Consider the following 25,835-nt stretch of genomic DNA (forward strand, 5'->3'; position numbering starts at 1 on the left):
AGCTCTTTTTAAAAACCACTCATAGCCAAAAAGTGGAAACAACTTGAAGTGCATCCGCTAATGAATGGATAAAATGTGGTATATCCATACATCGGAAGATGTGGCCATAAAATGGAAAACAGCACTGACATGTGTTCCAATGTGGAGGAACCTTGAAAAAAATCACACTAAGTGAAAGAAGCCAGTCACAAAAGGCCACATATTGCATAATTTCATTTATATGAAATATTCAGAAGAGATAAATCCAAAGAGACAGGAAGCTGTTACATTAACAGACACTCAGCCAGTGTGGGTTCCCATTGGTCCGTGAGCCGACACCCCAGCGCTGCACAGAGAGGGACTGACAAGAGCGCTTCTCTGAGATCCTGACCTTGGCTTGTGAGAATCTACCGGATGTGCAACTTCTCCGGTGGCTCCTGCAATTGAGGCAAGAATAAGACCATCTCCACCATCAGGTCCTTTGTGTGGGAGGCCTGAACAGACGGGCAGTGCGCACGCACGTGAGCCCGTGAGCCCGCAGCATCCGCGGTCTCTACCGCTCACAGCTGGGAGGGAAGGACCGGCATGCAGAGCTGCACCGAGTTCCATTTCTGCAGCACGTTCTCACTGAGTTTCGAAAGACCAAAAACCCCTCTCTTTCCCCAACCAGTACAGCTATCTCAAGAGCTACCTAGAACTGAGGAAGATGGGGGTGAATGGGGTGAGTAAGCCCTAAAAGCTTCCCAAATTGACTGTTCTGGGTTTTCTTATAAAATAAGGAAGAGAAGGCTTAGTGATGCCATCCAAGCCCTGGAGAGTGTGTAATAAGATCCCCAAAGGCCCGTAATTCAACTTGATTCAACACGGTTTACTAAACACAGACACAAGTCATTTGGCACCCTGTGTACAAGCTAGAAGATGCCAGCAGCCCACACACAGGCAACCAATTTCCTCACGGGCTCCAATGGGAAAGAGAGCCAAGAGAACCCATGGGTTGGGCTACAGTGTTGTCCCCTAAGCACATCTGGGTCTGGGGACAGAATGACAGTGTGCAAATCCCAGCTCTGCCCCCTCCTCCTGTGTGACTGTGGACAACTTATCTCTCTGTGCCTCAGTTCATTCACCTGTGAAATGGGAATAATAATATCGACCTCCTTAGGGCTGTCATGAGGACTTAATACACAGCACTCTTCCTGGCCCAGAGTAAGTGCTCGATAAGTTTTTTTCTCCTGTTACTATTCCAAGAACCTCCAATGGCCTGGACTTTTGTGAAACACTTTTATCCCAGTTTCTCTGCTGAACTAAGCTAATCACACCGTAGGTTGAGGGTATATATCTAAGGCCATTTGCTCACTATGTGACAGCCCTGGGACTCCACTCCCCATGTAATGGCTGTATGACCCCCATGTAATGGGAAGTCCCATAGCCTTTCTGAGCCTCAGTTTCCCTCTCTGTAAAATGGGGATGACAATACTACTCCCTGACAAGGCAGCTGGGAAGATTACATGAAAGTGTATAGTACAAAGAGGCAGGACCTCACTATGGTTAGCACAGGCTGCCCAGGTGGATACCCTGCTAGCCACGTACTTGCCTTGTGACCATGGTGAACCTCTCTGTGCTTCCCTTTACTTCTCTGTAAAATGGAGACAATAATTGGCCCTACCACGTGTTGAGGTTAAGGCTTAAATGAGGGAACACACGTAAAACTCTTAGAACAGGGCATAGCACACAGAAACTCCATAAGATCCTGGTGTAGACTGAACTGTGTCCCCCGCACCAATTCTTTTGTTGCACCCCCAATGTGACCATTTATAGATAAGAATTTTTAGGAGGGAGAGTTAAATGAGATCATAAAAATAAGGTCCTAATCCAATAGTGGCCTCTCTCTCCAACTACATGCACCCAGCAAAGGCCACATGAACATACAGCAAAAGGTTCTCCATCTGCAAGCCAGGAAGGGAGCCCTGATCAGAACCTGACCATGCCGGCACCCTGACCTCAGACCTCCAGCCTCCAGGACTGTGAGGAAATAAATTTGTTGTTAAAGCCATCTAGCCTATGGAATTCTGTTATGGCAGCCCAAGTGAAAACAGAGCCCTTTAAGAATTCTCTATTTTCCTGCCTAGTGCCTGACATATGGCAAGCACCCAATAGATGTTGTCTGTTATAATAATCACAGACACAAAGGCCAGCATCCCTGCGAGCACAATGCGATTTCCTGACTCCTACAGGGGTAGGACAGAAAAGCCCTGGAGGGCTAAGGTGTGACCTCAGGGGACTCGCAGGACCTCTCAGACTAAGCCAGCCACAACCAACCTGCATTAAGGGCTTTCCCCAGCTGGGCTGGGGCTCAGGGTCACCAGCCAACCGATTCAGGGCAATGCCCAGGCTGCAGACTGTGGTTTCTGTGGGACAAAGAGCAGCAAGCTCTCCCTCTTTCCCCGGTCAACAGCTGGCCTTGGAGGCCTGATCATCGGCCTCTGTGCTGCACAGTGGGAAGAGCACGGCTGCACTTGCTATCCACATGTAAGTCTAGCATCAGAGCAGTGGGCACTGAAGCTGGGGTGCTGCTGGGTGCTCCTGGGCTCTGCCCCAGCAATCCCACCAATGACTCATCTGGGTGGGGGAGCCAATGGGCAGCAGGCTGTGGCCTCCCGCTTCTGCCACCTACCCGTTGTGTGGTAAGGGAAGAAGCCGAATTATTCAGCGCATCACGTACTTATCTGCTTAGATGTGCCCTGAAAGCCTGGAAGCTCCCAGAGGGCAGGGACTATGGACGTCCTGTTCCCACCTGGATCCTCAAAGCACAGAACGGAGTTTGGTACCCAAGTATTTACTGACTGAATCATCCTGTCTACCAAGTGACTGAAGCTCAGTGCCTGGTACATCATACGTGCTTAATACGTGCTAAATCCCTCTCCTTGACCCCGGGAGTGACCGACAGTTCCAGGACTTCAAGATTCTGAAACCAGTGACCTTTCTAGAACACTGATTGTAGTCCAAACAAGGGAGGGTGTAAGAATCTGGTGTAAGAGAAGCCATGTGGTTAAAGCACACTTTGATCCAAACTAACACTTACTGAACACCTACAGTGTGTCAGACTGTGCAGAGACCCTGACTAAATTCTTATTTACTATTGAGATCAACCCGGGAGGTAAATCTGTCATCCCATTTTGTGGATGAGGAACGGAGATTCAGGGAGGTGAACAGCGTGCCCAGGGTCCCAGCGCTGGCAGGAGGCAGAACTGAGATTCAAATCCAGGACTTCTGGACTCTAGAGTCATCTTCCAGCCTGTCCCCGACAACACAGAAGAGCTGCCCATCAGTCAGGCTAGACTTAGTCCTTGACACCTGAAGCTACGTTGGTTTCAAATTGACTAGTGGGACAGCTTCTGGCCTCTTCCTATGGCCCCTGCTCCTGTCATTCATTCCCAAGCCCTGTGATTCCTTCTAGGGGCCAACGTAGGAAGACATGTACTCCACCCACCCCTAAGAAGCAACCTCAGAGCCACCTGCAGCCCCAGGTCACTGTGAAGCCAGACCAGAAACAGCTGAAAAGAGGGGTGGAGAAAAGAGGGGTGGAGAGAGGCCGAGGGGAGAAGCCGGGAGCTGGATCCATGGAATTGCTCTTGGGGCCGATTCTCACCGATGTGCTCTGATTTCCTGTAGGTCTCTGCCCACACCAGGCCTCGATTCCCTGTGGCTGCTCCACCCGGTGAGGAAGAGGAAGTAACCTGTGGTTTCCATGGGCAACCCTGGAAACACATTTGCAGGGACAGGAAGGGAGCTTTGCATTGGGTGGGACGCAGGAAGCCCTGCCTGTTTCTGAGGGCGAAGGCAGCCAGAACTCTAAGAGGAAGTTTGCTGCACTTGGCTCAGCTGTGGGCCGAGCCCAGGGGATGTCCTGGAGCCCCTGGCAGCAGGAAGGCAGAGCCCCCCAGAGAAGGACTTGAGGTTCAGGGAACCTGGGGGCTGGGAGGGCCAGCAGCCACCTGGTTCCAGCCCTCTCAAGACAGCAGCATTTCAAGCCCCCCACCCTGGGAGGTGACCTGCCCAGAGAACCCATGGCCATTTTTCTGGGGAGCACCAGAACCTGGTGCAAGGACATGGGAAGGGGCGGCCAGTCCTGGGGTCCTCCCCAGCCAATGCTGCCAAACTCAAGGCCTGACGAAAATGGAAAGATGAGTCATCCTTACACGGGGCCCCCCAGTTCATCAGCTTTGGAGCTGGTTCTCTGGGTGGGCACACTGCCTTCCCTGTGCCCTGCCTGTGGAATCTTCCCTCACCTGGTATGTCCAAACAGGTAACTGATATGGGGACCTGCAATCTGGAGAAGACCACCCCTCCTGCTCTCAGTGTCCCAGAAGTGGTCCTGGGGGCTGAACCCTTACCAAAGGACAGTGTGACCTTGGTCCCTCAGAGCTTCCAGGCAGGTGTACTGAAGAGCCAGGGATTGCTAGAGGTGGGCTGAGGCACCAATCCCCTCGGCCTCCAGGTCGGCAGAGAGGACCTAGGGAGAGGCCTGAACTCCTGGGCTAGGCTCCTCTGTGATCTCAGTCAGGGGACAAATTTCATTTTTTGGGTCTGCCCTTAACATGGAAAAAAGGCTTGGAGGTGCTGACCAGGAATAGCAATTCTTAACCCAGCCAGGTCCCAGGATTCACCCAGAGAGGGTTTGGAAATGCAGATTTCTAGCCTTGCTCCCGTCTTGGGAATGTCCATGTTCAGAACAAGGCCCTGAATTTTGGGAAGAATCCCTAGGTAGCTGTAATGGCATGCCCTGACACTCTCTAACCCAGAAACTCCAAGGATGCTCTGAGATCCCAAACGATACATACAGCTTCAAGATGGAGCACAGTGGCAGACTGTCCCAGCCTGGCAGGCCCACACTCTCTATCTAGAGGCAGGAATGCTCCCATAAAGATGGGGACATCAGGCAGGCAGCCTCTGACTACCTAGAGCCACCTCCCCCAATATTAAAGATGGAATTCTTTCCAGAAAAACATCAAGTTCTGGAATTCTGCTGCTTCTCAGGATGGTGGACACCAATCAATCAATCAATCAATCAATCAATCAATCAATAAACCTCCAAGAATGGGGCCAAACAGATCAGACTTTCCTTTCCCATCTAGGACTGCAGAGGACCTCAGGGAAGGTTTGTTTAAAGATGAAGGGGAACCAGGTGGGTCCCAGGATCCTCTCGCATGTGAACTCCTGAATTCATTCATTCAATGTATGTCTACTAAGCACCTACTATATGCCAGGCACGGGCACTGGGGCTACAGCAGTAAATGAAATAGACAAAGATGTCTCCCCTTGTGCGGCTGATATTTTAGTGGGGCGAGATATACAAGGTAAGAAAAGTACAAAACATTTCAAATAGGGTGGCCAGGGAAGGCCACACTGATAAGGTGACATTTAAGCAGAGAGAAGAAGGAGGTGAGGGAGCAGGCCATGGGGTCAAGTGGGGAAAGTGTGTTCCAGCAAAGGGCAAGTGTAAAAGTCCTGATGCAGGAGCACAGCTGGTTGTTCTAGGAGGGACAGGGAAGAGGCCAAGGTGGCTCGAGCAAACAGAGGACACAAGAGGGACAAGGGCAGAGGGTGAGGTCAGCAAGGAGCCAGCAGTCAAATGACACTGGGCCTCGCAGGTCCGACTCTAAGTGAAACAGGAGGACACCAGAGGGCTTAGAGCAGAGTCATGGTCTGATCTGACTTATTTATGGGTAGGAGAGGTCTTCAAATGTACAAGATGTAACCATCTAAGGTCATTTACAGCCTTAGAATAGCCTGTCCCAGCAAATAAGCCATGCAGGGGAAGAATGGCCTGTCCTCACGGCAAGGGTGGAGAGTCTGGGAATGTCCATAAAAGTAACACTGGTGGCTGCTTTTTCTTATTGCAAAAGACAGATCAGTTGCCCTGAATGTTTGAGTGCGGTCGCTGGGGGTTACTGGTGCTTCCCATGCCACCAGCTGGCCTGCTCTGGCCCACAGGCTCCAGCCACCCTCGGCGGTGCCTGCCTCCTACTGCAGCTCTAATCCACTGTTAAGTACCAATGTCGTATTGATCGAATACCTCCTAAACTACCCGGTGACCTAACGTCAACACTTGGCATCAACCCTCCGCCACCCTCATGGGCCCTCTCCATCCTGAAGACCAGGACTTGGTCCCAATGGAGCCCCCAGAAGCTTAGCCCGAGAGCCCAGCACTCCCCAGAGCTCACCAGGCACAGAAAAGGGAGACAGGAAGGTAGGCTCGCCCAGCTCTGGCTCTGAGGGTGGTGGCTGTGGTGGCGGCTGCTGCTCCTGATCCTGCTGAGGGTCTTCAGCGTTTTCCACAGGAACATTCCCGTTCTCGATGTTCTCGTGTCTCCCATTTTGAAGCGGCTTGCTGCTCACACCATTAGCCGAGTTGATCAGTCTCTGCCGCTGGGTGGATGGGAGGCAAGACAACACCAAAGCATGTGATAAAGTGCCACGCTATTGCCTTGTCCCTTACATCCACCCAGCGCTCAGAAGTTTCTAGAACACCGCCCCCCCCAGAGATAGATTTGCCTGAGAATCAGCTCAAGGACTTTGGGATCTGTCTGAGCTTGCTCATGTCCATTAGGACTGTCACCAGGAAGGCTTTGGGGATTTATTGGGGGACTGGGCCTCCCCCTCTTAGTGCCAAATTGGCAACCCCACCCATGACACCGATGACAGCAACCATTCCAGGGCTCTCCCAGGGGATGTTCATAGTCCCTTGAAGACAGTCACAGGAAAGGCCCTCCATGGTTTTTGTAATTTTTTTTTAAGGTACATCACACAAAAAGTGCACTTACATGAAGCATATGGCTCAATGCTTTTACATAAAGATGTAGAATATTTCTAGCCCCTTAGAAGACTCCCTCAGGCACTCTCCTAGTGTATATGCCCCCTCTATAGGTAACCGAGGTAACCACCATGCTGACGTTTATAAACATCGGTTCATTTTCCTTGAACTTGAACTGCACATAAATGAATTAAAATAGTACATACTATTTTATGTCTGGCTTCTTTCACACGACCTAATACCTGTGAGATGCATTTATGTTGTTGCATGAGTCAGTAGTTTTCTACTTTCATGGTTGTGTAGTATTCCATTGTGTGAATAACCCACAATGCATTTTTTGCTGTTGATGGGCATTTGGGTAGTTTCCCCCTCTTTGTTATCATGAAGAGTGTAGCTATGAATATTTGTGTACATGTCTTCCTTTACTTTTTTCTTTTTTTGGCAGCTGGCCATATGGGATCTGAACTCTTGACTGTGGTGTTATCAGCACCACGCTCTACCTATTGAGCCCACGGGGCAGCCCCTATGTTCGTGTCTTTCTGTGGGCATACATGCTCATTCCTCTTGGGTATCACCTGGGGGTGGGACTGCTAGGCCATCAGGTGGGTGCATGCTGAACCACTTCACACTGACACCAGCAGCAGACTGGAATTTCAGGTGCCTCCCATCCTTGTCATCACTTGATATTATCAGTCCTTCTAATGTTGGTCATTCTGGTGGGTGTGTGCTGGTATCTAACTGTGGTTCTAATGTGCATTTCTCTGACAACTAACAATGCTGAACATCTCACGGGGTTGCTGACCATTTGGAGACTTTCACCACGTCCAGTGAGTGTGTTCTCAAAGGCAAATGTCCACGACCAAATCCATCTCCTTCCCTACCCCCATCTCACTGTGACTAATGACAGGCTGCCTCTGTTCCACCCAAGCCCAGTCTAATCTTCCTCACCACTTCTGTAAATTTCTACTAAACCAGACACAGAGGCCACATTTCAAGAAATTAATAGGCTTCCGCATTCCTGAGAGCCTATCTGCCTTTGCACAGCTCACCTTTGTCTGGCTCACAGTACAAATATGTATGGATCAGCTTTGGGCTTTGTTAGTAATTATCACACAATGGACACATATATATCCCTCCCACTTCAGCTGGAGACCAAGGGATAGTAAACATGCCTGCAAGTCCATATACCATAACTTAACAACTATCCTTGTGGTTATTAGGGGGAAAAATTATCACTTAAGGTGGAAGCATGTTCTCCAAAAGAGGAATTGACCATTTAACTGCCTTCATGTTGGTTTTTGGCAGGGACTCCTAAATCATGAATTCAAGGGTGGGGTGGAAATTTAAAAAGAAATTTTCCTACAGAGTCTATAACACTTACCCCACCCAAAAGAGCAAAGTAACCTAGGCCTGAGAGCCAGGCCCAGACATGTAGGAATAATATTTTGCTACCTATGTAGGGTTAAATGACAGGTCATCCTTGGAGTCTTAAAAAACTACCCGTGCAAGGACAGAATTGCAAAGGGGGGAAAGGGGCGTGACTTAGTAGCAATGTAAATGGTGGTGACTGGGGGGAGTCATGACTCTAGCCTAATAGGAATCAATAGAAGATTGTACTCGGAAAAAAATCTAAAGACAGCTGAGGTTGTATTAAAAGAAGCATTGATTACAACACAAGGGAGGTGATAGATCCACATGCTTAGAAAGACAAACCAAAAGATTTCTACAGGAGAGTACCTAGTTGGTGAGGACTAGAACCCTGCCACATTAGGGAGGGTGGATTATTCCAAGGATGAGAGAATTCTGGGTGGCAACTGCTGCCTGATATCTGAAGGGCTGCCATGTGGAAGAGGTAATAACAAGCCACTCAAAGAGGAGCTGGATATTACGTGGGAATAAAGATACAGAAAGAAGGGTGTGGGGTGTATAGACTAGATTGACCTCTAAGAATCTATGCAGCCTCCCTTTTGCAGGCTAGACTCAGATTTCGGTTGGAATCCCTTGCCCTGCCTCCGAATTAGTTGTGTGGCCTTGGGCAGATTACTTCACCTCTCTGACAGATAAACTGGAAATATCATGGTGCCTGAGGTGAAGGTCATGAAGAGGATTAAAGCTACAACACAAGTAAAATGTCCAGTATCTGCCTGGCATACAGCAGGTGTTTAGTAAATTACGGCATCCAGGTGTAAAGGTGTGGGATGAAGGAGGCTGGTGACCAGGTAGGATGGATTCACAAGCAGGGAGGGGAAACCCTCCAGGGCCCTTGGTAACTCATCTCAGTGGCTTTGGGTGAGGACACTCAAGTCAGGTCAGGTGTAGCCTTGGAGTGAAAGAAAAACAAAGCCCTCCTTCCATGCCCCTAACATTGCGCTCCCCACAAAGAGGCCCCCCATCCCTGCAAACCCTCTCTCAGCTGCTCTGCCCCCTTTGATAACAAACAAAAAAGGGTATGCATCCCATAGGCATTTCTGCCATGGAGTAATTTGAGCTTTGCAAGCTTCTCTGCAACATTCTGGAATTAAAACGACTGAAGACCAAAGGGTCTTAATGAACAAACTTTGAAACTGGGCATTTTTGTGGTTTTGTTCCCTACTTCCATTCCATAATGAATTTCCCCAAAGTCATCGCTAAATCTCCAGGCACAGCCTTTCAGTGTGTGTGTGTGTGTCACTGAGGTTTAGAGCTGGCAGCATGCGTTCCAATACCCTCAGATAGAGAAGCTGAGACCCAAGGAGACTAAGGCAATTAGTGGCTGATGTGAGATTAAAACTCAGAACTGCTTGCTCCTGAGCCTGGCCTACCCCTGTGTGCCTTCCAGGGCAGGCCAATCCCAATGTGGTGGGAGATGAAGTTTTCACAGAAGCTTAAAACATTTGGGGCAAGACAACCAGCATTTTACCAACCTATCAAAACCTATTATTTCCCTGGCTGTATATGTCATGAAAATACACTAACAAGTCCAAATCCCCAAATCCTTAAGATTTGTTCAAAGTGAGTACAATGATCACACTCATGAAAAACAGCTGGGATTCAGTAAAATCTGAGTCAATGAAATTTGATTTGGACCAAAATTATTCAAAATGATTCCACGTTTGGAAAGGTGTTTCCCTTTCTTAATAAACTTTCCACAGAGAGGGCACATTACATATGAAATCAAAGAAGTGTTCAAAATATAGAACATGTAGAACAGTGTAATATAATGCTTGCATAAAACCTATGTGCTATCTACTGATGATTAGCAATCACTGGTCACTGCTGCTGAGAGTAAGGACTTCAAATTCCAATATGCATATATACAGCAAAGACTGGAAAAGTTCATAAGCAATAAGCCTGCTATCTTTGCTATACTGTTTATACATTAAATAATATTCAAACTTACAATTTTTTTTAAATGAGAAAGACACACAGCACAAAATTTAAGCCAGCAAGAATGAAAATGAAGTCCCCAGGGGTAGTCGCCACTGGCTAGCGTTTTGGGTATCCTTCTAGAGTTGCTCTGTCCTTAGAGAACAGGTGTGTATTCATCTTTTTTTTTTTGCACTAAATAACATCTTAAAGGAACAATTCATACTTCAGACTGGCCTTTCTCTGATTAGTTCTACTCCAGAGCCTGACAAATTACTTAATGAAATATGTCAGGCATGGTATTCGACTGAAATTCTTCCTGAAAGGATAACTTGCTGCCTATGGGAGTGATGTTCGGGCTTCTGGAGGCACCAGGGCTTCCTTCCTTGAACAGGTGCAGCCATAAACATCCTAACAAGCCAGGCCTGCCTCACAGTGCCAGAACGCCACCCAGGCTACTCAGTCATGCTGTCCTAAAGCAAACTTACCTCGTTAATTATGATCCTGCTGGCCATCCGTAGTCGGGTCCTGGGCCCAAACTTACTGGTGATCATGATGCGTAAGCCTGCTTCGGGGAAGCTGAACTTGGGAGGACTGGAGCTCATGATCTCGTCCACCATCACCACCGGGTTTTTGCCGTATTGTGGCTTCTCCTTCACTAATGAGCACGACACCATGATTAGTGCTGAGCTGTCTCTCTGAGGGAAACACCCAAGTGCTGGGACCACTGACTGACCCTCATGTTGGGAACTGCCCAACTGTGGTCCTGGCAGCTGGCAGCCCCCCAGAAGTCTGGGTGCCTGGCTTCAGCTCCTCCTGTTAGTCAAAGTGGCTCACTGGTTTCGAAACACATGCCAACCTAGTGTATTGGTCAGAGCCCAGCGGGTCCCCTGCTATAGGACCACTCATGGGCAGAGGTGCCACATCCAGCCCCTCCCCAACTGAGGACCTTCTCTCTTCTGGAGTCCAGTCTCAGCTCATTACAAGGGTCATTCAGTTCCTCATCTAAGCCTCACCAGGGGCCCTACCACCTTTCAACTGTGACTGTGAGGGGACCTTTCCTTCCCTCCATTTACAGAGGCTCAGACGAAACTTTACAAATTGACAAGCATCCCCAGAAGTAGAAAATGCTGGAAGGCAGTACTGGCTCTAAACTTCTCTCGAGGCCACCTGCTCTGTCATTGATCCTCTCGATCCTGCAGGGGAGGGTGCTTCTAACTTTCTTCTCCAAAGGCAAGCAGTGAATCCAAAGATTCAGTCACAGACCCAGGTGAGGAGGCTGCTTGTCCCTGGGTGCATGGGTGAGCTGCTGGCTAAGCCCTGTGTCTCTGATGAACCCTGACATCTTCCGTAATAACTTCGTATAGCATACATTATACGAAGTTATACGAGATGGTCTAGAAAATGAACCACTCGTGAACACAGCACACAGAAGCAGGTAGGTTTCCTCTCCAGCTAGCTGTAAAAACAGATATGCCTGTCCCTCTGCACTGGTGACCAGCTCCCAGGGAATGTCCTTCACAGGTAATAGGGTAACCAGGGAACAGGTCTAGAGAGCAAACCCATGCAAGAGTTAACGGCACAAAAATGCACAAATGCACACCAAACACACACACCTCTCACCAAACAGGCAGCAAGGCTCAGCAGACAGGAGGCATGTGGGTTAGAAAACAAAGCCAGGAGGATCATGCATTTGTTGGAGATGAACGCTAACCTCCAACGAGGCGTGTGTCATTGGGCTGGGCTTGTGGTTGGCTGGTTGTTTTTTAAATGCATGTGTTATTGCTTGGATGAAAGCTGATTACTTACAATTTAGAAGAGGAGAAGAATTAAGGAGACAAAGGCCAACAGAGATTACCAGAGATGATTAGCGTGCGGTGGGTGCTGAGTCTGGGGCAGCATTCCCGATAGTGGTGAAGATGCCAGGGGGTTATTTGAAGGTGGGTGTTAGTAGCGGGCTCCTTCTACAGGGAGCTTCAGTGCTCTGGGCCTCTGGACTTCGGGATGGCTCCTCTCCTGGCTGAATTTGGTGGCTCTGCTTCCACTCCGAGGAGCAGCAGGGCCAACCCCTCCCAGCCCCTCCCTGCTTCAGGAAAGCTCCAATCCCTCCCTACTCAGGAGCTGCCATTGCAAAGAGAGGTGGGCACCAGCCAAAAACTGCATGCTCCAAGCTCTGTCCTATAGAGCCAGCCTGTCCCAGGTACTGCTGGGGGGAACATTTGGGCTCAGGAGGAGCCTGTAGAGCCAGGTGAGGCAGGAGCCATGATACCAGGCTCCCGGCAGTTTATCCTGGTGCCAACCACCAGTGACAGCACAAGATGTCCAAGCCAAGAGTGGCTGAGCTCTGTCCTATAGAGCCAGCCTGTCCCAGGTACTGCTGGGGGGAACATTTGGGCTCAGGAGGAGCCTGTAGAGCCAGGTGAGGCAGGAGACATGATACCAGGCTCCCAGGCAGTTTATCCTGGTGCCAACCACCAGTGACAGCACAAGATGTCCAAGCCAAGAGTGGCTGCCCAGAAGGTAACTCCATTACAGCATGTTTTTCAAATAGTTCAGCTCAAGGCCAACTATTGCCCCCAATTCTCCCCACTGCAAGCCCAAGTTGTGCCCAGGGCCCCATAGGAAGCCCTCTGAGCTGGACTAGCGTGGTACGATGTGGCAGCTCGTGGTTGGGTGGTCCTGGCTGTCACGCTGTATGCAAGGCCACCTAAATACCAGCCAGGAGACTGATTTGGTGAACTGAGTTGCACAGCCTTTAAGAACATTTAAGTACATAAAGGCATTTTGTTCGGGGAAAAGGTTTTTCCCTTCTGTCAAGAGGTTGGATTATAAAACTTTTTATTTTATATGGGAAACTCCAAAACTGATAACAGCAAGATCAAGGCTGAGAGTGTGTGTTCTTGACATTATCTACCAGCTAGCAACCCTTGCTTTCCTTTAGGTGGGGTGGTTAGATAGCGACTGCTGGAAGCCACGGCAGGAGAAAAGGAAGTCTGACATGGCAGCCAGGCTATGGCCTTGATTGCACCGCACCCACCCCCTCAATAGGCTGCTTCCTTCTGCATGGAGAGATTTATCCCTCAATAGAACACCTGTGACAAGTGCCTCCCTCATGGGGGTTACCCGAGATGTGACAGAACACGCCTGTCGAAAATGCACATGGGCAGAAACCCCCGCCCTGATCTGCACCAGGAAGAAGACTGGAGAAGAGGCTGAGGAATACAGATTCTGCTCCCTAGATCTGCCAGACATAGGCCCCTCTCAGACCACCTGGTCCCACCACTGCCACCACTAACAAGTCAACCTGAAGGAGGGTGTGATTTGCCCAGGGCCACAGGAATAAGGGAGAAAGATCCCTCGGGTGGCCAGTCCAAGGCTCTCCCACCCGGTCAACATTCAGAAGGCCTTTAACAATACTGTGGGTGGATGCCAACTTCAACCTGTTTTTCAATACCCTAAATGCAAGGACCTCCATAGCTCTCATTCTGGTCTGGGGAAGCAGCTGCCCCGACAGAGGGAATTACCTTGTGATATTAAGGTTTCCAAGGAAGTAGCTGGTCAGGCCTAGATCATTCAAGGGATTCCACAGAGATGATGGAGGCTCAGAGCCCCCGGTTCCCAGACAAGGGGGCCAAAGAGCAGCCAAGGAGATAAGGCCACAGCCCCCAAGGGAAGGGACTCCCCAACAGGGCCCTGTGCGGCTGGCTGGGGGGACCTGCTCAGCACCGTGGCTGCCCTCCCTGACCTGGGTGCATTCCCAGCCCCAGAGCCAGTGGTCTCTCTGGTACAGAGCCCTCTAGGACAGGGCCTGACATTTGAGAAGCCCCACACCTGCAGCTTCCTATCAGCAGAGACCCCACCGCACCTCCAAAGAGCTAAACGGGCCTTGAGCCTTCCTCAGAAGCCTGGGAACACTCCCAGGGATGTAACTGCCGATTTTTCTTTCCTGTTGTATCTTCCCCTCCGTCCTTCCCCCATCTAAGCAAACACCAATCTGAGCAGTATCTCAAATGCTGATTCTCCCTCCTCATTTAGGGTGCCTAAGACCAAAAGTAAGAGAGTGACAATTTAGGGGGACTGTGTGTGAGTGCGTGCAGGAAAGAGAGGGAGTGTGGCTTCCAGGACAAGTTTCTGCCACTCCTGTCTGCTCAGCCTTACCTTGGCCCAGCAACGGCACGGAAGGGTCATCATAGCTACCGTCACAGAAATCATTACCAGCCTCCAGCTCACTGGTGATTGGGTTGCCATTTGCAATGCTCTTTTGTTTGATTGTGAAAAAGGCTTGCATCTTCACATTGTACCTAGAATTAGGTAGGCAGGCGGTCAGAGCAGTGGAGGGGAGTTCCTCCAACCAGGTGGGCAGGGAGTCTGCAGGGCCTTGCACCCCCAGCTCTGTGCGCACACTCAGCAAGGCCCTGGGGGGTTGGGCAGTGAGGGAGGGGCCAGCGCAGCTTTCCAACTGAGCTGAGAGAGTCTCCTGACGGGGGACCTCGGAACAATGTGCAGTCCGAGGGGGTTCCTACTGAGCTGCTAGTGGGCTTCCTGGGGGCATGAGAGACCTTTCATCCAAGAAAGTGACTGATGCCTACTTACTGCACCCTACCAGCCTGTCCTAATAATATTCAGTGCAGCCTATAAGACAGGCTCCAAGGAGGCATTACCAGCCCTGTCTTCTCTCCTCGCCCCCAGAGAAGAGGGTATCTCTCCATCTCAGCGACCCTCAGTCCAGCTCCTCATTGAAAGCATTCAGAGAGGAGACCATTTAAGGACAATTCTCTTGCAGTTAGACAGTTTATCACCCAGTTTTATGAATTATAATGTTTTATGTAAATATGGAGGTTTATATTCTCATAAAACCCAGAGTACTGTCTTTTCTTCTCGATTATCTATAAAGGTGTGAGGAGGGAGAGAAACCTGAACATGGTTCGGCTCATGAGTAGTTTTTTCGTTTGTTTGTTTTGGTGGAAAAAACACATATAACACAAAATTTGCCATTTTAACTATTTCCCATTTTTTAAGTGCACAATTCAGATGCATTAATTACATTCACATTTTTGTACAACCATCACTATTTCCAAAACGATTTCATCATCCCAAACAGCAACTCCATACCCGTTAATCAATAACTCACCATTACTCCCGCTCCCCAGCGCCTGCGCTAACCTCTAATCCATGTTGTCTTTCTGAATTTGACTACTCCAGATACCTCATGTAAGTGAAATCATACAAAATCTGTCCTTTTGTGACTGGCTTCTTTCACTTAGCATAATGTTTTCAAGGTTCATCCATGTCATAGCATGTGTCAGAACTTCATTCTTTTTATGGCTGAGTAATACTCCTCGTGGGGAGTTTTGAGATGGTTCTGACCCGGGCAGCTTCCAGAGGGGCTCAGGGTTGTACAACATTGTTTGCATCCTTAGTGCTGTGAGTGGTGCCCCCTGCAGTTGAGCAAGGGAGTGGTCTGAGAAGTGGCATTTTATGAAGCCTTAAGCCGAAGTTAAGTTGCCTGACTTTTAGAAAAGAATGGTATCATATTATCACGAATCTTGTAGAGACACCAAAAAAGGGTGGTTACCTGAGGTGTGGAGAAGCTGCCCAGAGCGAGTGGCACAGGGGTCCCTCCTTGCTGCTCGTTTTGGGAGCAGCCTCATTCTCCACAGACCGGCCACCCAGCACAACTCCCCTGGCCTGGGTATGGACAGCACCCCCCAAACTGTCTGAACACCTCGCCCCTATTTTGGCCACCCACAGTGGGGTATCTACAGAGAACTGGGGCTGGCCCAAAGGGACTGAGAGATCTGCATGAGGTTTTCCCACTGCTCTAACAAAGGCTAGAACAGGACGTGGAACGAGGCATCAAACAGCACGGAAGGAGAAGAGAAAGGGCACTTACTTCATGATCAGGATATAAAACACATACAAGACGATGAGCACCAGGCCTTCCCACCTGGAGAGAGAAAGGAGACTGGGTTAGAGCTCGGGAGGCCCATGGCACGTGGAGGCTGGGGCTGGATGGCTCAGGGGCTGGAGGAGGGAGGGCATCTTTTTCTCCCCGATCCCCAACGCCTGGCCCAGGACCCAGGCTGTGGGTGAGACACCCCCGCCTGTGGCTGTCCCTCTTGGTGACTGAGCAAGAGAAGGCTAAGGGGGTTCTTCTCAACTATAGACATCTGCAGGATTCAAGTAGAGCTCCCCCAGCCACCTAGAAAAAGGAGAGACCAGGGCTGCCACATCCCAGGATTCAAGGACAGTAGCCCAGAGTCATGCAGCCTTGACCCTAAGAGACCCTGTGATCACCAGAGAGTCTGGTCAAGGACCAGAGATCTGTGGGTGCAGGTGGAAAGGGGCCCAAATCCCAGGGGTTAGTGGGCAAAAAACTGACTGAATACTGGGCAGGGTGGAGCAGCGGAACTCCTGGGCCATACACTGGACATGGAGGAGGATCTTCCTAGAATGCACTACCACTGCTTTATCATTGAGGCAGTGCTCAACGCCATCAGCAGTGGGGAGCTTTCTTCTCTGACCACAAGCCTCTGAGGAGCTACACAAGCTTCAGGTTGTTCATCTGACCAGTAGGTACTGAAGCCCTTCACATGCCTGGCACGGGCTACAGCTCTCTGAGAGCTCTTGCAGAACAGAGACTGGCAGAGCTGGAAAGGGACTTGCAGATCACCTAACCACCCCCACCCCGACTCCACCCACAGATGAGGAAAATGAGGCCCAGGAGTGGAGAGACTTTCCCGGGGGCACACAGTGGGTCAGGGGCCAGGATGGAACCAGAACCAGGTTTCTCTGAGAAGAAATCTGGAATAGAGTGGAAATATCAACCTGTTCCTTGGAAGTTTATCCTTTATGTGTCTTAATTAAGGAGCCAATCCCTACCTCATTGTCACAGAGATGAGTCCTATAAATTTTTTAAAATTTTGCTTTTTAGAGTATGATCTTTAACTCCCTTGAAATTTGTTCTTATATGTAAGGTATGAGGGAGAGAGCTGATGTTCTGCTCTGTATGGATTCCCAGCTGTCCCTGTAGCATTTAAGACCCCACCCCTAACTCACTGCTTGTCATGACCTTTTACATCCTCCATCCCAGAAATAGACCCATTACTGAAATCCATATTGGCCTATGCTTATCCCTGTGCAAAATACCATAGTGTTTTTGTTATTTTAGCTTTATAATATATCTTGATATCTGGCAGAGTGGGAATATTAAGGGAAGCAATTTTTCTCACTTTAAAAGGATAAATAAAAGCATGATTACTTAGAATAATACCCTTTTACTTTCATAAGTAATAAACTTATGTTTATAAAAATAATTTTAGAAAAGATTCAGAGAACCCAACAAACAAAGATACTAGAAATTAACCACCACCAAAAAAGAATGATGAAGGGCCGACCCCATGGCTCACTCGGGAGAGTGCGGTGCTGGGAGCGCCGAGGCCACGGGTTCAGATCCTATATAGGGATGGCAGGTGCGCTCACTGGCTGAGCATGGTGTGGGCGACACCAAGCCAAGGGTTACGATCCCCTTACCGGTCACACACAAAAATAATAATAATAAAATAATAATAAAATAAAAATAAATAAAAATAAAAAAAGAATGATGAAAAATAAACTTTAAAAACTTACCACACAATTTGCTCGGATCCCCTTACCGGTCACACACAAAAATAATAATAATAAAATAATAATAAAATAAAAATAAATAAAAATAAAAATAAAAATAAAAAAAGAATGATGAAAAATAAACTTTAAAAACTTACCACACAATTTGCTCATCGTATATGAACTGGAAGGCAAGAGAAACAGAGAGCAGGGGGGGAGGACACATTTATTCCAAAAGAAGAACAGTATTCAGACCCCTCAGCACCCAGAGCCAGCTCATACTGGCCTTGTTATGTGTGTTACCGGAAGCTGGGCTCTTCTCTCCTTTTCTAAGTTTCTCATCTATGGAAGGTGACCTTTCCTTAGTTGAAACCTGGGCCAGCAGAACGCTGCGCCACGTGGCCCCAGCTTAGCATGGCCACCCTAAGAGAAATGGCTTGTGGTTTCTAACAGTCTAAGGAGCTGCTGAGAGCTGACCTGGCAGGAACCTCCCCTCTTTAATGAAACAGAGTTGCTAAAATCATGAAATCTGAAAGACTGAAAAGATATCTATATGTGTATACATGTGTACATATACAACAGTACTTAAAAAAATTCATGAAAATACAAAACTAAAAGATAATACAAATCTTTCCATTAACTTTTTGAAGTACCCTTGTATATGTGTATATATATGGTGTGTATGTGTGTGTGTGTGTGCTGGGAGATGTACAGTTTTTGTAATTCTTTTGGAAATTCCAAGGGAGAAGGTCCAGCTTGCAGAATTTGAAAGGATGCCGGGGGGGTAGTAAGGACACTGTGGCTTCCAAAGGGTACACTAACAGCACTCAACAACCCTACCCAGCATCTCTAGCACAAGACATAATGAATCCTACTTCTGTGATCCAGGGGCGGACTCCTGTGACCACCCCAGTACAGCTCGGTGTGGAGAGGACAGGGGAGGGGCTGCTCCCACCGATCTGATCTTGGAGCCACGAGGGTCCCTACACACGGAGCCAGGAGAGGCCAGGGGCTGCCATCTGGACGTGGGCCTGTTGTACCCCTCTCCTGCTGTCACGGTGGACAGCACACACAGAACTTCTTTGGGTGGCCACTACTGGGAGGGCCACCCCCTAGGCCAGCATCGCTGTGAGGCTCCCCAAACACATGGCTCTGAGGAAGTGGCCCTCACCAGAGGGGAGGGCGGACCACTACCTGGGGAATTTGGGGGACATTTCTGGGGATATTTTTAGAAGCATTTAAAGGCAGTAGAGGATAGAGACGCGAGGCAGCCTAGAACACGTGAGACAGTTCTACCGGATGAGGTTTTCCCACGTTTGGCACAAGTCATCAATATCCTGATAAATATTCAGGTAAGTGAAGAACAATCACCTGACCCTTGAACTTAACTCTGTTTTACAAATCAATCAGTTTTAATAAACACTTAATTTTCTAGTAAAGTAACCGTCATGCCAATGGAAGGACGACGGTACTTTGCCCTGTTTAGAGTTCTATCAGGAGCCATTCGTTATTTTGGAAAATCATGTCATCAGTGTTGGCATCACCCATGGGACTTAAACCCAACACAGTGACACTGATCTGCATTTGCAGCTGATGGGCTCAGAGATTTTCTGTAGGGGTAACCAGTTACTTCACTGGATTTTCTGGTGTCTTTGGGCCAAAACGTTCACATACTGAAAGACATATTCTTTTATTATAAGCTACTTTTGTTTCTCTTTTACATCCTAGTTAGGGATTATGATTTTTTTTAAAATTGTGTATAGGTAGATTATTTTATCTATAAATTTCATTTCCAGGAGTGTGGCAGGCAGCTTCTGCGATGGCCCCAATGGTCATACCACCTGACACCCCCTGTGTGGGCCTGACCTAGTGACAAGCAGAACCTGGCAAAAGTGATGGCATATCGCTTCTGAGATCAGGTGACTAGAAGACGGTGTCTTCCATCCTGGTGGCTTCTCCCCCGGGCTCTGAGGGAAGCAGCTGCCGAGCTGGGAGCTGTGTGGGGGAGTAGCCAGCGAGGCCCCAGGCTGCCAACAGCCCTGTGAGCACTCCTGAAAAGGGGTCGTTGCCTGGTTGAGCCCTGAGATTATACCCTGGCTCACAACTCAACTGCAGCCAGTGAGACCCTGGCCCAGAGGACCCAGCTAAGCCACTTCTGACCCGCAGGAAATGGGAGATAATAAATGTTTATTGTTTTAAGCTACTGAGTTTTGGGGACATTAGTCATACAGCAACAGAAAACTAATGCAAGGGCATGATGTCACATAAACTAGCTTTCTACGGGTGAAAGCTGACACTCCAGGGTACATCCCACACCCTCACGTCCAGGTGTGCCACACGCACCTGCCCTGCCCCCACTCTAACGCCCTTTGGGATTGAAATCATGGCCCTGTGGATGACACGTTCCTTCACAGTGGTCTGCCTGTGTCACTGTTGCATGCCATGTCACCCCAGCCCTCAGGGCCCTGCAGAAGTACACCCCACACCAAAGGTCCCCAGGGACCCCCGTTTTGGCTCTTCTGCCTAGTCCTCTCCTCCCGGCTCCTCCCTCACTCCCAGCTGCCACTTCTGACTGCTTCTAGCTGGTCTCTCTTTCCTGCTCTGTGTGGGCAGTGAAACCAGAAGCTCGGCTTCTCAGAACTGGGTCTGCCAAAGAGATGATGGGCCTACATGGGGATGTGAAGGTCTCGGTCAGGCAAGGTGCTGAAGCTTCACTGCGTGGACCTTGTGCCATGTGCTCTGGATTTTTCAAGGCCTCTTTGCCTTCCAGATGGTCCCTGGATTTGCTTGATAACCGTGGTGTCAGGTATGAGGTTTTTGGGAAACAGAGGCACAGTAGTGGGTGGTGGTAGGGACGGGACAGTGTGACTGCAATGAGTGGTCAGCGTGCCCCACTGTTGGGTGCTGTGAGTTCTCTGGTCACACTGCCAGGGACAGAGATGGGCAGGGGTCTTGTACCTTTGCAGGGTCCCGGCCAACCCAACAGCTGTGGCGGGAGGGGTAACTCACCGCAATGAGCACGATGACAGAGAGGGTGTAGTACACAGAGTCTCGACACACGGCCCACCACGTCAGACGGACCACCTGCCGAACAGAGGGTTGTCAGCTGGTGCTGGCTGGGGTCGGGGAGGGGGTCATGGACATGCCCAGGGAGCTCTCCTTGCTGTGCCCGTCCAGGCCACCCTTTGCTCTTCCTTATATTTGGGGAACAGGACGAAACCTTGTAATGTTCTCAAGTGATGGCAAACTGCCCCCTCCTCCTCCTCTGAGGTAGTCACAGGGTGTATGTCATAGCAGAAGCCATTGTCCAGGTGGAAACCAGAGGTGCGTGTGCTCTCCTCTGATGCTAACACCCTCAGGTGTGATCAATTGGCTGCCCACCCTACCCCCAGCCCACCTCTCTGAGGTCAAATCCAATGTCCACCTTGGCTCTGAGAATATCCAGTGTGCATCAAAAAGCCAGCTTCATGCTCTGCCAGAGAGGCCAAAGCCAGGCCCCGGAAACTGCCAGGATCTAGCTCAAGGTCAGGGTTACAGGAGGCGCCCTTTAAATACGGTCTGCTCTTGAATGAACGCTTCTCTTCAGACAGCCATGGCCGCTGTCCCGCAGACCCCCAGACTGATGGAGGTAGACAGTGTCAAACACCATAGGGAGTTACCAGCGCAGCGAAGGCTGGGCCCTGGGTGTCCCCACTGCTGCTCCAACCTCTTGTCATCAAAGCTCATCCCCCACATGCAGGGGAGAAGCCACTGACCTGCCCAGCGAATAAGCCACACACTCCAATTATACACAGGATATTGAACACAGCAGAGCCCACGATGGTCCCCACCCCGACGTCTCCGTGGGTGATGAACACGCCTGGAAAGGGAAAGGCACAAACCCTGGCCCCCAGCTGCACGGCCCTGGGCCCGCCCCTTCCTCAGTGTCCCCCGCACCCAGGGAAATAAATTGTTTGGTTTTACCATCAAACACAATGCCCATGATTTTGGTGAGAACTGGCAGGGAGGTGGAAATGCCCTCAGGGACAAGATTCTCCAATCTTCCCAACTTTTGGAACAGCTTTATTGAGATATAATTCATGTGTTATAAAATCCACCCACTTAAAGTATATAATTCAGTGGCTTTCGTACATTCACAGAATTGTACAACCAAAACCACAATCTAATTTTAGAACATTTTCCTCATCTGAAAAAAGAAACCCCAAACCCATTCACACACCACTTTACCCCATACCCCAAAAAACTAACAATCTACTTTCTGTCTCTCCAACTCTCCCATTTTACAGATGAGAAAACTGAGGCTCAGAGCTGACAAGCACCCCCACTGTTCTGGGGAAACCAACTTGGACTGTCTCTGGATCATGTGTTTCAGGCTGGTGATGATTTCTCACCAATAACAGAAGCAAAGAGCTCCGGCGTCGAGCTTCCAGCAGCCATGAAGGTGGCTCCAGCCACATCTTCGCTCAAATGGAGCTTCTAAAACAGAAGTGACCATAGATCCTCAGGGTGTGATGGTGAGGGCTTTGGAAATGATAACTGGACGTGCCAGCAGCCAAGGACAGTGCAGAGTAGCAGTGCTGCAGCCAGTGCCGAGATCCTCTCCTCCCTGGGCCCTGAGCACCTGCCCTCCGCCAGGGCCTTCAGCTCAGCGTCGTCCCCATCCCCTGTCCCCTTCCCCCACCCCTCTATTTGTGTTTTCTACTGCCAAACTCTGGGAAAGAATGCCACCTGCCACCTCTCATGTGGGGGTTTTAGAGCGAGGCTGCACATAGGGCAGACACCAAGTGTTCGGTGTGGTGGTCTTTACAATCAGAGTGCTCCCCTCTCCACTCCTGGCCTTCTTGGCCTGTCATTTATATGCCCCACGTCCTCAATCCCCCCCAAGCCCCCAGTCATCATTGAGGTGTCTCCCACGTACCTCGCAGATCTTCTCTAGAGATGGAACAAAGAAGTCATCGCATACTATGGCCAAGGCATAGAACATATACAGAGCCTGTAAAGGGAACAGGAGACAGACAGGGTCAGTGAGGGCACCTGTGGCAGCTGCCGGAGATTCATCACATCCCAAACCAGGCTGCTGGGCAGAGCCCAGGTAGAGAGAGTGGGGTGGGGGAAGAGGAACTTCCAGCACTGTAGAGATTTGCTCCCCAATCCCCTCGCTGACAGATGGGGAAACCGAAGCCCAGAGAGAAGCAATAACATGCTGAGCAGCAGAGGGACTAAAACTCAGGCCACACGGGGTCATGCTCCTTCCTCTTCTGTGACACTGTGAAATAATAAAAAATAAATATTTGGTCTCTGCCCTTGGTTCCTGGCACACAGATCCTAAAGTCCTTGGAATCTCAGGAGTGATTAAGAGTGTCTTTTGTATGCTAATGAGACGGCTGGTGGCTGTGGGCCCCTAGACAGCTTCAGGATGGGGCTGGATGAGAAAGACCTAGGCAGGATTAGAGGGTTGGGCATTTTAGCCCCACGCCCCAACCTCGGGTGAAGGGAGAGGGGCTGAAGGTTGAGATGACCACCAATGGCCAGTGATGTAATCAATCACGCCTACTGAATGAAACCTCCATAAAGACTCAAAGGGACAGGGTCTGGAGAGCTTCCGAGTTGCTGAACACATGGAGGTTCCTGCAGGGGGGTGTGTTATCTCGCTCTGTGCATCTCTGGCTCTCCTTCCTGGCACCATTAGGCTGTTCATCTGTACCCTTTGTAATATCCTTTACAATAAATGGGCAAATGGAAGTAAGGTGTTTCCCCAAGTTCTGTGAGACGCCCAGCAAATGAACTGAACTTGAGTGGGGAGGGGAGTCGTGGGAACTCCCAGTGTATAGTCGGCCAGTCAGAAGTACAGGTCACACTCGGGGCTTGCAACTGACTCTAAAGTAGGGCAGTTTCATGGGACTGAGCCCTTACCCTGTGGGATCTGACACTATCTCCAGGTAGACAGTGTCAATTAAATTGAGTTAGAGGACACCTAGTTGTCCACTGGAGACATTTCTTGGAGTACAGGGGAAAAAACCCCATACACATTTTGGTAATCAGAGGTGAAGTAGAGTGAGGTGAGTTTGAGTAGGAAAAAGACTTTTTCTTCTTATCTCAAACATCTCTTCTTAAAGAAGCAGCTCTCTATCCCAGCACCAGAATCTTCCCTTGAAAGGCAAGATCTAACCCCATGGGCCAAGAAGGAAAGCATTTAGAATCGCCATTCTAAGAATTTAAAATAATTACAATTTTGATTTATTCCCTTTANAAAAAACCCCATACACATTTTGGTAATCAGAGGTGAAGTAGAGTGAGGTGAGTTTGAGTAGGAAAAAGACTTTTTCTTCTTATCTCAAACATCTCTTCTTAAAGAAGCAGCTCTCTATCCCAGCACCAGAATCTTCCCTTGAAAGGCAAGATCTAACCCCATGGGCCAAGAAGGAAAGCATTTAGAATCGCCATTCTAAGAATTTAAAATAATTACAATTTTGATTTATTCCCTTTATTATTAGTGAAGGCATCATTTCCTTGTTATGAACAGCTCACTCCCTGCTAAAGCAAATGGCAGCTTGAGGCAACTTGAGATCTAGCACTTCCTGGGATACTACGTAATGCTGGCACACGTTAAAATACACAGGCCACTTACACTGGGAGGTTCACGGGACAGAATCCAGATTCTAATGCTGATTCTGGGACTTATATTTGCCAGATGACTTTGGATAAGTCATGTCTCTGGGTCTCAGTTTCTTCATCTGTTTGATGTTTAAGGAGGAACAGATCAGTAGTTTAAAAGGATTTTATATCCGGAACCTCTCCCTCCCATCCATCTGTTCAGCCATCCAACATGGCTTTACTGAGCTCATCCTACATGCCAGGCACTGTTCTAGGCCTGGAGAGGAAGCCAGGAAAAGCCTCTGCCTCTTGTTACTTACCTTAGTAGGGAACAAACAAACAGGCAAATAAAGTATCTATAACTACCCGGGGGCAGCAGGTGCCAAGGCCCTGAGGCTAGAGTGTGCTTGCTGCATATGTGGAACAGCAAGGTCATGTGCAGGTAGAACAGAGAGATTGAGGTGGAAAATGGAGAACGTGAGGCTTGAGGGAGAGGTAAGGACCAAGACCCATGGAAAGTAGATGAGTTTTACCCTAAGCATGGGGGATGCCATTTCTTTCTTCAAAGAAACGATATGGATGCCCTGTGTGCAAAAGAGAAAGGCCAGGCTGCTCCAGGCGAAAGTGTGATACTCAACAACCCCACGATAATGAACTGTGACTAAATGAAGCAGAAGATACATTAGCTGTATCTGAGCAGGGGTCTGAGCACGGGGCTCCTGGAGTCCAGGGGTGACTGTCCCTGAATTTAACTCATTGTCTTTTGGAGGGAAGCAGAAAGAAACAAACAGTGGTGGGGGGATAGGGAGAGAGCAAGATGGGAGAGACCCTGCTATGAATCCCAGGATTCACTCAACAGCAGTCACCTTGCAGCAAAGGGTGTCCCATGAGGCAGAGGGCCTCCCTCTCCTCTGACACCCTCAGAAACAGTGGTGACAAGGGGGTGGGGGTGGGGGGGCAAGAAAGCACCATGATTTCCATCTCTTAGGCCAGAGAGTGCTGAAAAACTTAGTAATGCTGCAGACAAAACCGGCTCCTCAGCCAGAGTATTTTCATGTTCTAAAGAAGAGGTCAGAAATTTTTTTCTGTAAAGGGTCAGACAGTAATATTTTAGGCTTCGTAGCCCAAATGGTCTCTTTTTGCGACTACTCTGCTATTGTAGGACATAAGCAGCCGCAGAATGGGTGTGGCTGTGTTCCAATAACACTTTATTTATGAAAACAGGTGGTGGGCTGGATTTGGCCTTCTAGCCGTAGTTTGGTAACCCCTGCTCTAAAGGATTCCTGCAAAATTCCTGAGGTGTGCTCAGATTTGGCAGAAAAGCTTTTGTCTCATTTCATGAGCCAAGGCCACAGAACTACAAGACCAATTAGCCAAATCCACACCACCTAGTGAAAGGGGACGAAGCATAAAGCCAGAGAAGCTAGAAAAATAACTGCTATAGAAATAATCTCCAAGCCCGCCACTCAAAATGTGCCTACAACCCTCATTCTAACCTTCA

At 49.2% G+C, this 25,835-nt stretch overlaps 1 protein-coding gene across 1 annotated transcript in view; it reads right to left on the reverse strand.

Moving 5' to 3' along the window:
* Positions 1–279: 279 nt before the first annotated feature.
* Positions 280–25,835, reverse strand: part of SLC24A4 (solute carrier family 24 (sodium/potassium/calcium exchanger), member 4) — a 27,220-nt gene continuing 1,664 nt past the window's right edge. The window contains exons 2-11 of the mRNA XM_008577999.1: positions 22,659–22,733; positions 22,132–22,216; positions 21,496–21,599; positions 20,750–20,824; positions 17,899–17,924; positions 16,029–16,082; positions 14,351–14,436; positions 10,624–10,793; positions 6,201–6,405; positions 280–416 (exon numbers count right to left, since the gene is read on the reverse strand). Coding sequence (XP_008576221.1) covers positions 280–416; positions 6,201–6,405; positions 10,624–10,793; positions 14,351–14,436; positions 16,029–16,082; positions 17,899–17,924; positions 20,750–20,824; positions 21,496–21,599; positions 22,132–22,216; positions 22,659–22,724 — 1,008 coding nt within the window. The 5' untranslated portion in view covers positions 22,725–22,733. The remainder of the gene's footprint in view (positions 417–6,200; positions 6,406–10,623; positions 10,794–14,350; positions 14,437–16,028; positions 16,083–17,898; positions 17,925–20,749; positions 20,825–21,495; positions 21,600–22,131; positions 22,217–22,658; positions 22,734–25,835) is intronic.

This window comes from Galeopterus variegatus, unplaced genomic scaffold (genome assembly GCF_000696425.1).
Source record: "Galeopterus variegatus unplaced genomic scaffold, G_variegatus-3.0.2 Scaffold1615, whole genome shotgun sequence".
Classification (NCBI taxonomy): Eukaryota; Metazoa; Chordata; class Mammalia; order Dermoptera; family Cynocephalidae; genus Galeopterus; species Galeopterus variegatus.